At 41.2% G+C, this 10,983-nt stretch overlaps 2 protein-coding genes across 3 annotated transcripts; one reads left to right on the forward strand and one right to left on the reverse strand.

Annotated features, from left to right (window-relative positions):
• Positions 1 to 1,673: 1,673 nt before the first annotated feature.
• LOC306701881 (transmembrane protein 179) lies at positions 1,674 to 5,612 on the reverse strand. The gene is made up of 4 exons (XM_079167309.1): positions 5,194 to 5,612; positions 4,225 to 4,362; positions 3,996 to 4,074; positions 1,674 to 3,769 (listed from the first exon to the last, which is right to left on the reverse strand). The coding sequence occupies exons 1-4, from the start codon at positions 5,514 to 5,516 to the stop codon at positions 3,572 to 3,574; spliced, it is 738 nt and encodes a 245-aa protein (XP_079023435.1). The 5' UTR covers positions 5,517 to 5,612; the 3' UTR covers positions 1,674 to 3,571.
• Positions 5,613 to 7,647: 2,035 nt separating this feature from the next.
• hs6st2 (heparan sulfate 6-O-sulfotransferase 2) lies at positions 7,648 to 10,569 on the forward strand. 2 transcript variants are annotated; one of them, XM_079167230.1, is made up of 2 exons: positions 7,648 to 8,556; positions 9,117 to 10,569. In XM_079167230.1, the coding sequence occupies exons 1-2, from the start codon at positions 7,973 to 7,975 to the stop codon at positions 9,946 to 9,948; spliced, it is 1,416 nt and encodes a 471-aa protein (XP_079023356.1). In that variant the 5' UTR covers positions 7,648 to 7,972; the 3' UTR covers positions 9,949 to 10,569. The 2 variants fall into 2 exon arrangements, with proteins under 2 accessions (XP_079023356.1, XP_079023357.1); XM_079167231.1 differs by having other exon boundaries at positions 9,120 to 10,569.
• Positions 10,570 to 10,983: the final 414 nt, after the last annotated feature.

Raw genomic sequence — 10,983 nt, forward strand, 5'->3', positions numbered from 1 at the left:
GTGCGGAAAAACGGACTTCAAGTAAACTGCCAAAGTAAACTACAGAAGAGCAGTGGTTTGGATCGTTGGTTCAATATGGTGCCCTGGTTTGTGATTGGCTCTTTTCTTCTTCTTTGGTCTAATTTCTGGCAGACTAGACACTCACAGGAGCTTTTGCTGCCACTAAATGGTTAGAACTGGTACTACATCTGGTAGTAAAACATGGATGATCCACATTTTGTGAGGCTTTTCCAATTCAGTAACTTAAAACTGTGAACACAATAACTAAATGTATTTTTCAGCAGTGGTGGAAATAGATAGTTTACTATAGCCTACTCTGTTTGCACTGTCAAAACTATTGTTTACACGGCACTGTTTGCACAAACTTTATTTTATTATTACTTTAGTAACGTTTTTATTCCTTTTGGGGAAATGTGTTCGCTACAGCAGCATTATGATACAGGTAAGCAATCAAAGTAACAGAGTAAAAAAAGAAAAAAATATTGAGTATAAAATGCACAATATATACAATAAAAATAACAGAGTAACAAATATGAAATGTAAAAAATGCACACTATGAAATAGAATAATATTAATTGAACTAACTAAACAGTAGTGCAAAGATTTAACCAACAAACAACAGTGTAACGGTGTTATAGTCTTGTGAATGATTTGGCTAGAGGTGATTTATTGTAAAGTTTTATTGCAGACTGTATCTGTCCTTGTGACAGCGGAGCTGGATGAGTCTGTTGGATAATAGTTTCTTCAGTGTCCTCCTCTCCACCACCTTTTCCAGATTGTCCAGTTTGCAGCCAATGATGGAGCCGGCCTTCTTAACCAGTTAGTTAAGTCTGTAACCAGTTTGTTAAGTCTGTAACCAGTTAGTTAAGTCTGTAACCAGTTTGTTAAGTCTGTTTATCTATAGCACTGCACACAGAGGGGATGAAAAACTGTAATCTGAAAAGTAACTAAAGCTGTCAGATAAATGTAGTAAAAAGTACAATATTTACCACTGAGGTGTAGTGTAGTGGAATTAATAAATAGTATAATCTGGAAATACTCAAGTAAAGTACAACTACCTTGAATAGGTACTTAAGTAAAGCACTTCACTAACTGTAGCTTCCACCACTGCTGTTCAGGTTAAAATGTGAAGGCTACTTGTGCTGTCAATTGATGGAGACTGATCCTTGTATAAAGCAATTATTTTTGTCAGTCAGTTTTGAAAGTGGTGGGAGAAGTATTCGGGTCCCTCACTTAAGTAATTGTACCAATACAACACAGCAATGTAAAAAAAATACGCAATGTAAAAAAAATACTAAAGTCCAAAAGTATTTCCAGAGGTTAAAGTACCATTTCTGCAGAAAAATGGGCCCATGTGTATCTGAGAATAAAATGCAAAGAAACTCATTTTATTTAGACTTGTGTGTGTATGTGAGGAGGTAGGTCATATTGTTAACTTCTGTAAATTAACAACTTGTATGAACTTACACATCAATCTTGTTGACCTAATCTACGGTTTACTTTTGGCATATTAATAGGCTGTTATTTCTGGTCATGTTCCTTCTTTAAAAGGCAGGAGGTATAAAGTGTGTCACAGCATTTAGTGGGAGGAAATTCTCCTCCTAAAAAAAGGCAAACATATCAGTCAGTATGGTTGTGTATGGATTAGATTGAGACATTATTTCATAATGGGAAGCTTTTTATTTCCGACAAACAAGACAAATGCAAAAAAACATGAAAGAGCACAAACAGGTATAAGAGGTAAAAAGCAAGACCACTGTCAGTTATAATACAAAACATTTCATATATTACAAATCATTTCAAGTGACATCACTGTCTCATCTCTCTTTACTTCAGATTTCCTGCTCCGCTGTCTGTGTGTCATTACAGCCACTTGGGTCGATATGATAATAGGAGAGAAGTTTAACTTTAAATCATTCGTTTTAAAAACTCAAAAAAAGTCAGTAACTTCTTCCCTCTTCACTTCACCCTTCTGGGCTCCGCACAAATCTCTCTCAAGATGACCGCTAGCACCGATCCGTGAGGGTTTACCTCCTAATTACACTCTGCAAACTCTACAAGTATCGTCTGAGACGATTTGACCGCTTCATTAGCGCCCTGAGAGCGGCTGCTTCCAGACAAACAGCATCATGACAAAAATCTTCACAAGAAGAGAGAGAGAGACGGTCAGCAGGGATTTTTCTGTTACACAACAGAACATCGGGGGGGGGGGGGGGGGGGGTCGTGCTCACACAGTGAGCCTGGTACTTGGTGGCTCAGTCACACTCTCACCACATGCTTCACAATGAAAGCGCCTCAGTGCTACGTTTGAACTATACACTCAGTCAACAAAGTGTATTCTCCCTGATGAGGACACAACTGGGCAAAGCGTCATTCTCCAGCAGACATGTAAACAACCATGCATATTAAATATATCCAAAAACGGACTGAAAGAAAAACACCATCTGGTTCCTTGTGAAGTCATTGAGTGACGTGAATAAACTGTAATTCACAAAGTCACCATCAAATCACAAGAATGATTATTAGCTTCTGAATAACACTGTTGTTATTAGATGACTGAATACATCTTTGTATTCTGTAAAATCCCTTTTGTTCCAGCAAAGAGTTGAGGTCCGTCCCAGTTAGTGGCTCTCGTGTATCTTCATTACGCTGGAGCTAAAAATAAACAAATTCCCGCACAGCTTTGGAAAAAACAGAAGCTTGTTTACCAACACTTCACAGAATAATTTAGTCTCTTTTAACCATATACATGAAAACATATTCAGCCTGCTGCGTGATAGTAAAGATGTTTTCAAAGTTTAAACTTTACTTTCTAATCCAAACAAAACAATGTAGCTGGAAATGACACGATGTCATTGCTTGAATTTTACGCTCTACTGCATTAACATCTTTCTTATGTCACACAAAACAAGCAAGGAGATGTGTAATGCTGCATTCATGGAATTTCAGCAGAATGGGAAGAACAGGGAAACATTCTGTTATTCCAAAAAAAGAAGACTTAATTAGCTTCTTTTGTTGTGTTAAGTATTTGGAGCAGTTCATCAACAACTGCTTTTTGTTACTTTCCGTCTATCTAGACGAGGAAATGGGTTAAAATCTTTGTTTATCTTTACGCAAACTGAATACTTAATGTACTCAAATGTAATAAATACAATGGGTCTTAAGTGAAACTCTAAGTTGTGGTGCTTGAGTGAGACAGGGCCGACTGTGATGGCAGTATAATGTAAAGTGAGTTATTTTGGCCCTGCTCAAAAGTCATCATGTCATTACATAACATGGCCTGACTGCGTAGTGGATGGTAAACATAAACTTGTCAGTGTTCTCTGGAGGACAATCATATAATGGAGACACTATATGACATTTCTTTGGCATTTCTCGTTACATATCAGCTGACATATACCATTTATCAGTCAGGCTCTTATTGTATAACATAATAAATTAAATCAAAATAGAAACATACACTAAATATGATGTCCCAAGCCATACTGCCAGGCCCATATTCTACATTATCATGTAAAACTGAATTTAGACAGTTATTAGTGCTGTTCATCACTACCTCACACTCTCTCAGTTAGACAAAGATGGTGGGTGTTGCTGGAGGATGTGGAGGTGTAGGGGAGCCGCTGTCAGACGGACTATGTCCCAGCAGCAGCTCCTTCTCTCGGGGACGACACGGCCCGCTGATGTGCTGGCTGTGAGAGTGGTAGAGCCGCAGGAACGCCAGGATGGACTGAGCCAGCCACAGAGCCGTCACGCCCCACAGAGACGCCTGAGGACCCAACATGTGCTTAATTAAGCTTACATTCACACTTACATAATGGAAAACATAGGCTATAATGTCTCAGCATTCTAGAACGACAAATAAAGGAAAACCCCAGTGAGAAAATACATTTTCTAGTCGAAGGGCTATGTATTGTACATCTATGTGTGTGGGTGTGTGTGTGTGTGTGTGTGTGTGTGTGTGTGTGTGTGTGTGTGAGAGAGAGTGCTCGTACCTGTGCCAGACTGAGCTCTGTGTAGAAAGAGGAGGTGTTCACATCCAGGTAAAGCGGGACAGACTGCGACTCTGCACAGCTGAAAACAAACAAACAAAAACAGATGAGACACAGAATTGTAACTGTTTTGGGGTTTTGGACATCAGTATGTTTTGGAAGCACTCTCGACTGAAAGATCTCCACGTGAAATATCAACATATAGGATGTTCCACCACCAGACGAGTTGTACCTGTACGGCTGTGAGTCGTGGTCGGTCACGGTGTCACACCAGGAGACGAGTCCCAGAGACAGGATCACACTGGCCCCTCCGGACAGGAAGAGCACACACACACTCAGCAGCACCGTCAGGAAGGACGAAAACAGGGTGCTGAGCAGAACCACACAGAGAGACAGCCATCAGACATATGGTACTATTAATATAACAGACTAAACGCTATATATGGAGGGTATGTGGGGAGACGTACACACTAGAGCTGGAATTAATGTTTTGATAACTGAATAATCATTTTTTAAGCAGAAAGGCCACACAGTCTCCGGTTCCTGCAACTCTAACGCAACGCTTTTCTAAAACAGATCTGATAGGGAAGGGAATTTATTTTTGTTTTGGACCATTGGTATGAAAAAAGCAAGGCATCTGAAGACAACATCTTGGGCTTTATCACAATTTATTCTCATTTCATAGACAAGACAAGACAAGACAAGACAAGAAATTGACTCGGTTACGTTACTCTCTTAACTTTTACTTTCTTTTAACTTGTCTTGTTTTGTGTTGTCTGTCTGTAACTATGTGTCTCTGATGCTGCTGCCGGTCTTGGCCAGGTCTCTCTTGAAAAAGAGATTTTTAATCTCAATGGGACTCTCCTGGTTAAATAAAGGTTAAAAAAAAAAAGAAAAAAAAAGAAAAAAAAAAGAAGATGAATCATTAATCATACCCACTTAAACTGGGATGAAGAGATAGATACAAATGTATTTTCAGCATCTTTGTTTACATCCCTGCATCCCTACCTTTGGACTATACAAACATAATAAAGCATTTACACATGTCTACTGTTTATAGTAACATCAACATCTTACTGAAGTAGAAGTAGCCTACTCATTGAGTTATACAGAATGGCCCATTTCAGAATAACTTTAAATTAAATTAAATTAAATGATCCAATTAACGTCATCAGTAATCAGTTATCTGTGTCCTACTCACTCATCGTGTCGTCCGTGCAGATAGAAGAGGCTCCTCCAGCCCTGCGCTGCACCGTACAGCACCGTGAAAATACCCACAAAGGTGGCGAACTGGCAGGCCGCCGGTGGGCCCCACTGCTGCACCACCAGGTGAGCGACGTCTCCCGGCTGTCCCGTCGGCTCCTCCCGGTCCTCCGTCCTCCAGTAGCCGGTGGAGAAGAGCGCGCAGCGGCCTTTGAAGGCAGAGCCGTTGAGAGCCATGGGGACGACCACCAGCAGGCCCGCCAGGACCGAGAGGGTGTGAGCCGCACAGTGGGCCAGCAACAGCCGCCGGTCCAGCTCCATGTTACAAGTCAAAGAGGAACTTAACGATGAAAGTCATGCGTTGATTAAAACCAAATATATGTTTAATAGTTCAGCACATCTCCGTTTGTTTACCGTGCAACGGTTCACCGCGGTTGTTGTGGGTACTTACAGAAATCAGGGCGTAGTGCAGCCGTTATACAACGCCCCGCCCCCACAGAGAGAGGGGGAAGTCACAGAGGTCTCACTCCGACCAAAAGAAAAAAAATCATTATTATTGTCAAAATAATAACTTTAAAAAAAATGGGTAGTAGTTACATAGAATGATGATTACTGTATAAAATACCTTCCATTTACAACTTATATTTATGAATATTAGCCTGTGCCACTTATTGCTGAATCAATGTAAATTTAGATAGATAGATAGTTACTTTATTAATTAAAAAGGGAACATTTAAAATATATATATATATTAAATATAAAAAATGCAAATATAAAATGCACAATATATACAATAAAAATAACAGAGTAAAAAAGATTAAACGTAAAAATGCACAGTATATAATTGTATTAGCATAATACACATAGAGGTTCAAAAGCAATATATATTTAAGTTAACATACAAACCACTCCCATAAGAAAATAGCAAACAATGATATATGTTTGACCAAAAAAGCTTTGAGACAATAGAAGTTAAAAATAAGTAAATATTTATATAATATATAATATTAAAAGAATGAATCCAGGAAAATATATGGCAGTGGTCTATAATGTCTTAAACCTGTCTAGAAGTGTTTCAGATGTCAGACAAACAAACTATTTTACTCTTTCTATTCACAGTATTTACAATACGGATCTGAGAGGTCGTTTTATTATTGAGCAGAGAGAACATCTTTCACACAAACGATCTTTGGTGCTAGATGTTTCAGTAGTGACGTAGTGACGTTGATCTGACGTCTGTTTTTACCAACAGGCCTCTTTTTATCAGCTGGGTGACCTCTTTGATGAAGGGGCTGATTAATGACTTTAATCAGACTCAACAGAACTTTAGTGCACTATTGTGTGCTAATTTTGTTCAGTAGAATCAGGATACACATTTTTTTTTAAAAATCTTTACGACATATAGCTTACCAGTTCTTACAAGAGCAACCTTTTCCTGACCCTGAATCCCAAAGCCATGCTGGTTTCATTACAGACACAGAGATTAGTTGAGAGAACTCAGGTCCACACTGCATTTAAATAAGTCTTTTTAATTCCCAGAGGGGGGTCCAGACTGGAGGCCACTGTTTGGTAGACAGGAATGTGGGTGGGTGGAGCTGGGGGTGAAATTCTTCCCTGTGGAAAAGACCAGCCTACTATCCCTCCATCCAAAGCTAATCAGTGGAACTGTGATGCACATTTTCCTGAAAGTTTAATTTGTTTAATTTGTAAACAGCACTTACTATTGACTTTTACCACAAAGCCCATAAATATAGCCTGATAATATACTGTCACACATCGTCTGTCACTATAGAAACATATATAAATGTACAACATTTTAATTAGTGCAGGGTTTTAAAAGTCTTATTTAAAGGTTACAAAGAAACATGGTAACCAGAGATAACTGATAAGAGACCTATATCTGGCTCTAATGCAGAACTTTGCTCATATAGTTGAATTACCACAGAATTGAATGAACATGATGTCTGTGTCATTCACAAAGTGGATTGAATTGATAGTTAGTAAACGGTAAATAAATGGAATAGATTACATTCTAATAATAATAATGATCTAGTGTGGCATCATGTTTTGAAACGTAGCCTACATGGATAGCAACATATTTGTTTGCAAAAGATTGACCATAACATTTCCAAAACGCTGCCGAAACCCGGGATCGAACCAGGGACCTTTAGATCTTCAGTCTAACGCTCTCCCAACTGAGCTATTTCGGCGATAGAACATACACATGGCGCACGTGCTATAAGAAGACACATAACAACCACGACCAATGTACCTGATTGATCCTCAAGTAAAGGCTGCACAACCTTAAAGCTTGACAAAGGTTTAACCGGTTTGTTGGGTTAACTTTTGTTTATCTCAGTTGCTCCGGATTGCTTGTGCTTGCCACACGATGACGTCACTTTGACGCCCACTTTTAAGCGCAGAGGCTGCTGGGAAGAAAGGTCAAGAATCGATGGCCGAGGCAGGCACGGATTAAACGTTACTGCTGCAAGAAAGATGATCTCTTAAATATAACTAACCTACTGGGACAGGAACAAACCGCTTTGTTATTTAAAATGGGACATGAACGCCTTGCTTCCTGTAATACAGCGAACATTATGATGAGCTATCGTGCGTTTTTTAGACTCAGTCGAGCTAGCTGCTGTTAGCTGGCTAGCATCTGCATTGTTATTGTTTTCGCGTCAGTAGGCGACCATAACACACGATCACCCGAGGTTCCCCAGCCGAGGCAGGGGCTCGGACTGCCTGAGTGATGGTTTTTAGTCCGCCCCGGGAAAATGGATGACAAGTCCAGCGGCAGCAGCAGCAGCCACCACCGGCTCCTGATCTTCCTGCTCATGGTGTTGCTCTTTGGCGTCATTATGATCCAGTATGTCTGCCCGAGCAAGTCTGAGTGCCAGATGATCCACCAGCTGGGGACGTGGTTTAAGGACGGCAGTGCAACTGGTTCCCGGAGCAGCGGCAACACAATCCTGGACGGGCTCCAAAAGGATCCGTACATCGCAGAAGATGGCGCTCTGGTGCGCTTCGTCCCTCGCTTCAATTTCACCAAATCTGATTTAAATCGCGTCGTGGACTTCAACATCAAAGGAGACGATGTTATAGTCTTTCTGCACATTCAGAAAACGGGTGGCACAACGTTTGGTCGACACCTGGTGCGTAATATTCAGCTGGAGAGGCCCTGCGAGTGCCATGCAGGTCAGAAGAAATGTACCTGTTACCGGCCTGGTAAAAAGGAGACCTGGCTGTTCTCCCGGTTCTCCACCGGCTGGAGCTGCGGGCTTCATGCGGACTGGACCGAGCTGACCAGCTGCGTCCCGTCACGCATGGACTCCCGAGAGGCTCCCGTGGACCTGATCAGGTTGGTGTAGGAGGGTACTTGTGATGGGAATTTAAGGGTGTTATTGCATATTAAGAGTGATCTAAAAGGTAATGCCACAGCTGGTAATGTAACACAGGTTTAATGGAACACGTCGCTTCTGTTAATTTGCTCAATTGAGGTAGCTGTCCACCGTCATAGAGTGAAGAGTGTGAATGTGACACCTTGCATGCAGGTGGTGAAAACCTGGTTCTAAAAAAACTGTTTTGCTTTTTCACAGAATATGTACTTTTCAATAAATCTTCATAACAAATATTTAGTGCCTAATCTTTCCTTTTAACCTAATTCACAAACACTTTTGGTACACACTAACCAAGCAGTTGCAGGAGCTTCTTGACAAACTAATCCAACCAATCTATTCTCCAAACATTAAGATTGGTACATCAACTGCTTACTTGGAATAGTAGACAACATAAATCAACAAGATGAATTAATAATGAACAAAAAAACATTAGTTGCAGCACTATTTCGTATTACTTGTAGTGACATCAAGGCTTTTTAAGTTGGCTCATTACAGAACTAATGTTGTCTTTTCTCTCCAGTAGGAACTATTATTATATAACCATCTTAAGAGACCCGGTATCACGCTACCTGAGCGAGTGGCGTCACGTGCAACGCGGTGCTACGTGGAGGGCCTCCTTACATGTGTGCGATGGACGTTCACCAACACTGTCTGAGCTGCCAAGCTGTTACTCGGGAGACGACTGGTCCGGTTGCTCCCTGCAGGAGTTCATGGACTGCCCCTACAACCTGGCCAACAACCGGCAGACCCGCATGCTGGCGGACCTCAGCCTGGTGGGCTGCTACAACGTCTCCACCATGAGCGACGACGAGCGCTGGGCGCTGCTTCTGGAGAGCGCCAAACGCAACCTACGCGGGATGGCCTTTTTTGGCCTGACAGAGTACCAGCGCAAGACCCAGTATCTGTTCGAGCGTACCTTCCACCTGGAGTTCATCGCGCCCTTCACGCAGCTCAACGGCACGCGCGCCTCCGGCGTTGACGTCCCCAGTGAGACCCAATACAGAATCCTCCAGCTAAACCGGTGGGACGTGGAGCTGTACGAGTATGCTCGTGACCTCTTCCTGCAGCGTTTCCAGGTGGCGAGGCAGCAGGAGCGCAGGCAGGCCAGGGCGAGGCGGCAGCAGGAGAGGAGGCGGCTCCGAGGAAGGCTCGCAACAAAACAAGGGAGGCAGCTGAAGCCCACAGATGCTCCCCGTGGCCCTCTGAGCCACTCCGTAGTAACTGAGGGGCAGCTGAGGGGAAAGGCTGGTGGAGACGGCGAGGAGTCAGATGTGCTACTCCCAGACTGGTGGGATCTGGATGAGAACGGCACCGTGGAGGACTACACGGACAATGTGGAGCAGTGGAAGTGAGTGACTGGAACAAGTCTTAATACTAAGTGGGCCATGTTCTGCCTTGTCTGTTAATGATACTTAATCAAAGTTGTTTTAGTATATGCCTTCCACTAAATTGTCTTTTTCCCCCTCACCATTAACCAATGACACACTTATTTATTGATACTGATTGTATTTCTGTTCCACAACTGACATTCTTAATGAATACATTTCTTTGACATAAAGAGAGGCTTGTTTAGGTAACTGTGCGTTTACCTTTCAGTGATCACACAAGCCTTCTAGATTGTTCTCCTGGCTTTACAACACATCTGAACTCTTGTGATGTAGCGTGGAATGAAGGGGTGTTTATTATTTTTCTTTGTTAAAAAGAACAATTTAATACTTGTTGTATCTATAAATAATATGCTACTGTTTGTGATATACAATCTATGTTTGCCAAAATGTTGTCCTGTCTGAAATGCGTACATTTTTAAACGTACCTGTGTTCTTATGTGTCTTTTAAGTAACAGAAAAGGAGAGTGGGATTTTCATAGATACCTCATTGTGTAGCATTAACTGCTAATTTGTAAAATCCTGAATTTGTCTAAAGTATGAATTTTTTTTTTTTTTTTTTATATAAAAAAAAAGCTTTTACATTCACTGCACTATTGTCTTCTCTTGTCATACTTAAAAATCTTCTTTCTGTGTCTGATGTCCTTTTGTCTGATCATGTGCACAAAAGGCTGCACGCTTTTGTTTTGCACTTGCAACCCTCTGGAACACCAGTAGGGAGCGCTGAAATAGTTTTAATGAAATTAAAACTTCCTCGGTGGAGATACTGATGGTAGTTCATGCCACAGTTTATTCTAATATTTGGCCAGATTTAGACCATCTTCAGTGGATTTAATAGAGGGATCAGCTGGGACACATTCTGAAGAATTATTCAGCAATATACTAAAATATAGGATTGTTAAGATGTATTACCTTTTTTTTTTTTTAATCATTACAATTGCATTGGCAACGGTGGTTGAGGGGTAAGAACAGTGTACATGCTGTTAATTATATATACCGAAA

This window comes from Pholis gunnellus, assembly GCF_910591455.1.
Source record: "Pholis gunnellus genome assembly, chromosome: 10".
NCBI lineage: Eukaryota > Metazoa > Chordata > Actinopteri > Perciformes > Pholidae > Pholis > Pholis gunnellus.

What these genes read in the sequence shown, in the direction of transcription:
- LOC306701881 (XM_079167309.1), bottom strand. Translation starts at nt 5,516, where the DNA reads ATGGAGCTGGACCGGCGGCTGTTGCTGGCCCACTGTGCGGCTCACACC. An exon ending in CACGACTCACAGCCGTACAG is followed by an intron (nt 4,075 to 4,224) that starts GTACAACTCGTC and finishes GTTTGTTTTCAG; the next exon opens with CTGTGCAGAGTCGCAGTCTG. An exon ending in CAGAGCTCAGTCTGGCACAG is followed by an intron (nt 3,770 to 3,995) that starts GTACGAGCACTC and finishes TTGGGTCCTCAG; the next exon opens with GCGTCTCTGTGGGGCGTGAC.
- hs6st2 (XM_079167230.1), top strand. Translation starts at nt 7,973, where the DNA reads ATGGATGACAAGTCCAGCGGCAGCAGCAGCAGCCACCACCGGCTCCTG. An exon ending in GCTCCCGTGGACCTGATCAG is followed by an intron (nt 8,557 to 9,116) that starts GTTGGTGTAGGA and finishes TTTTCTCTCCAG; the next exon opens with TAGGAACTATTATTATATAA.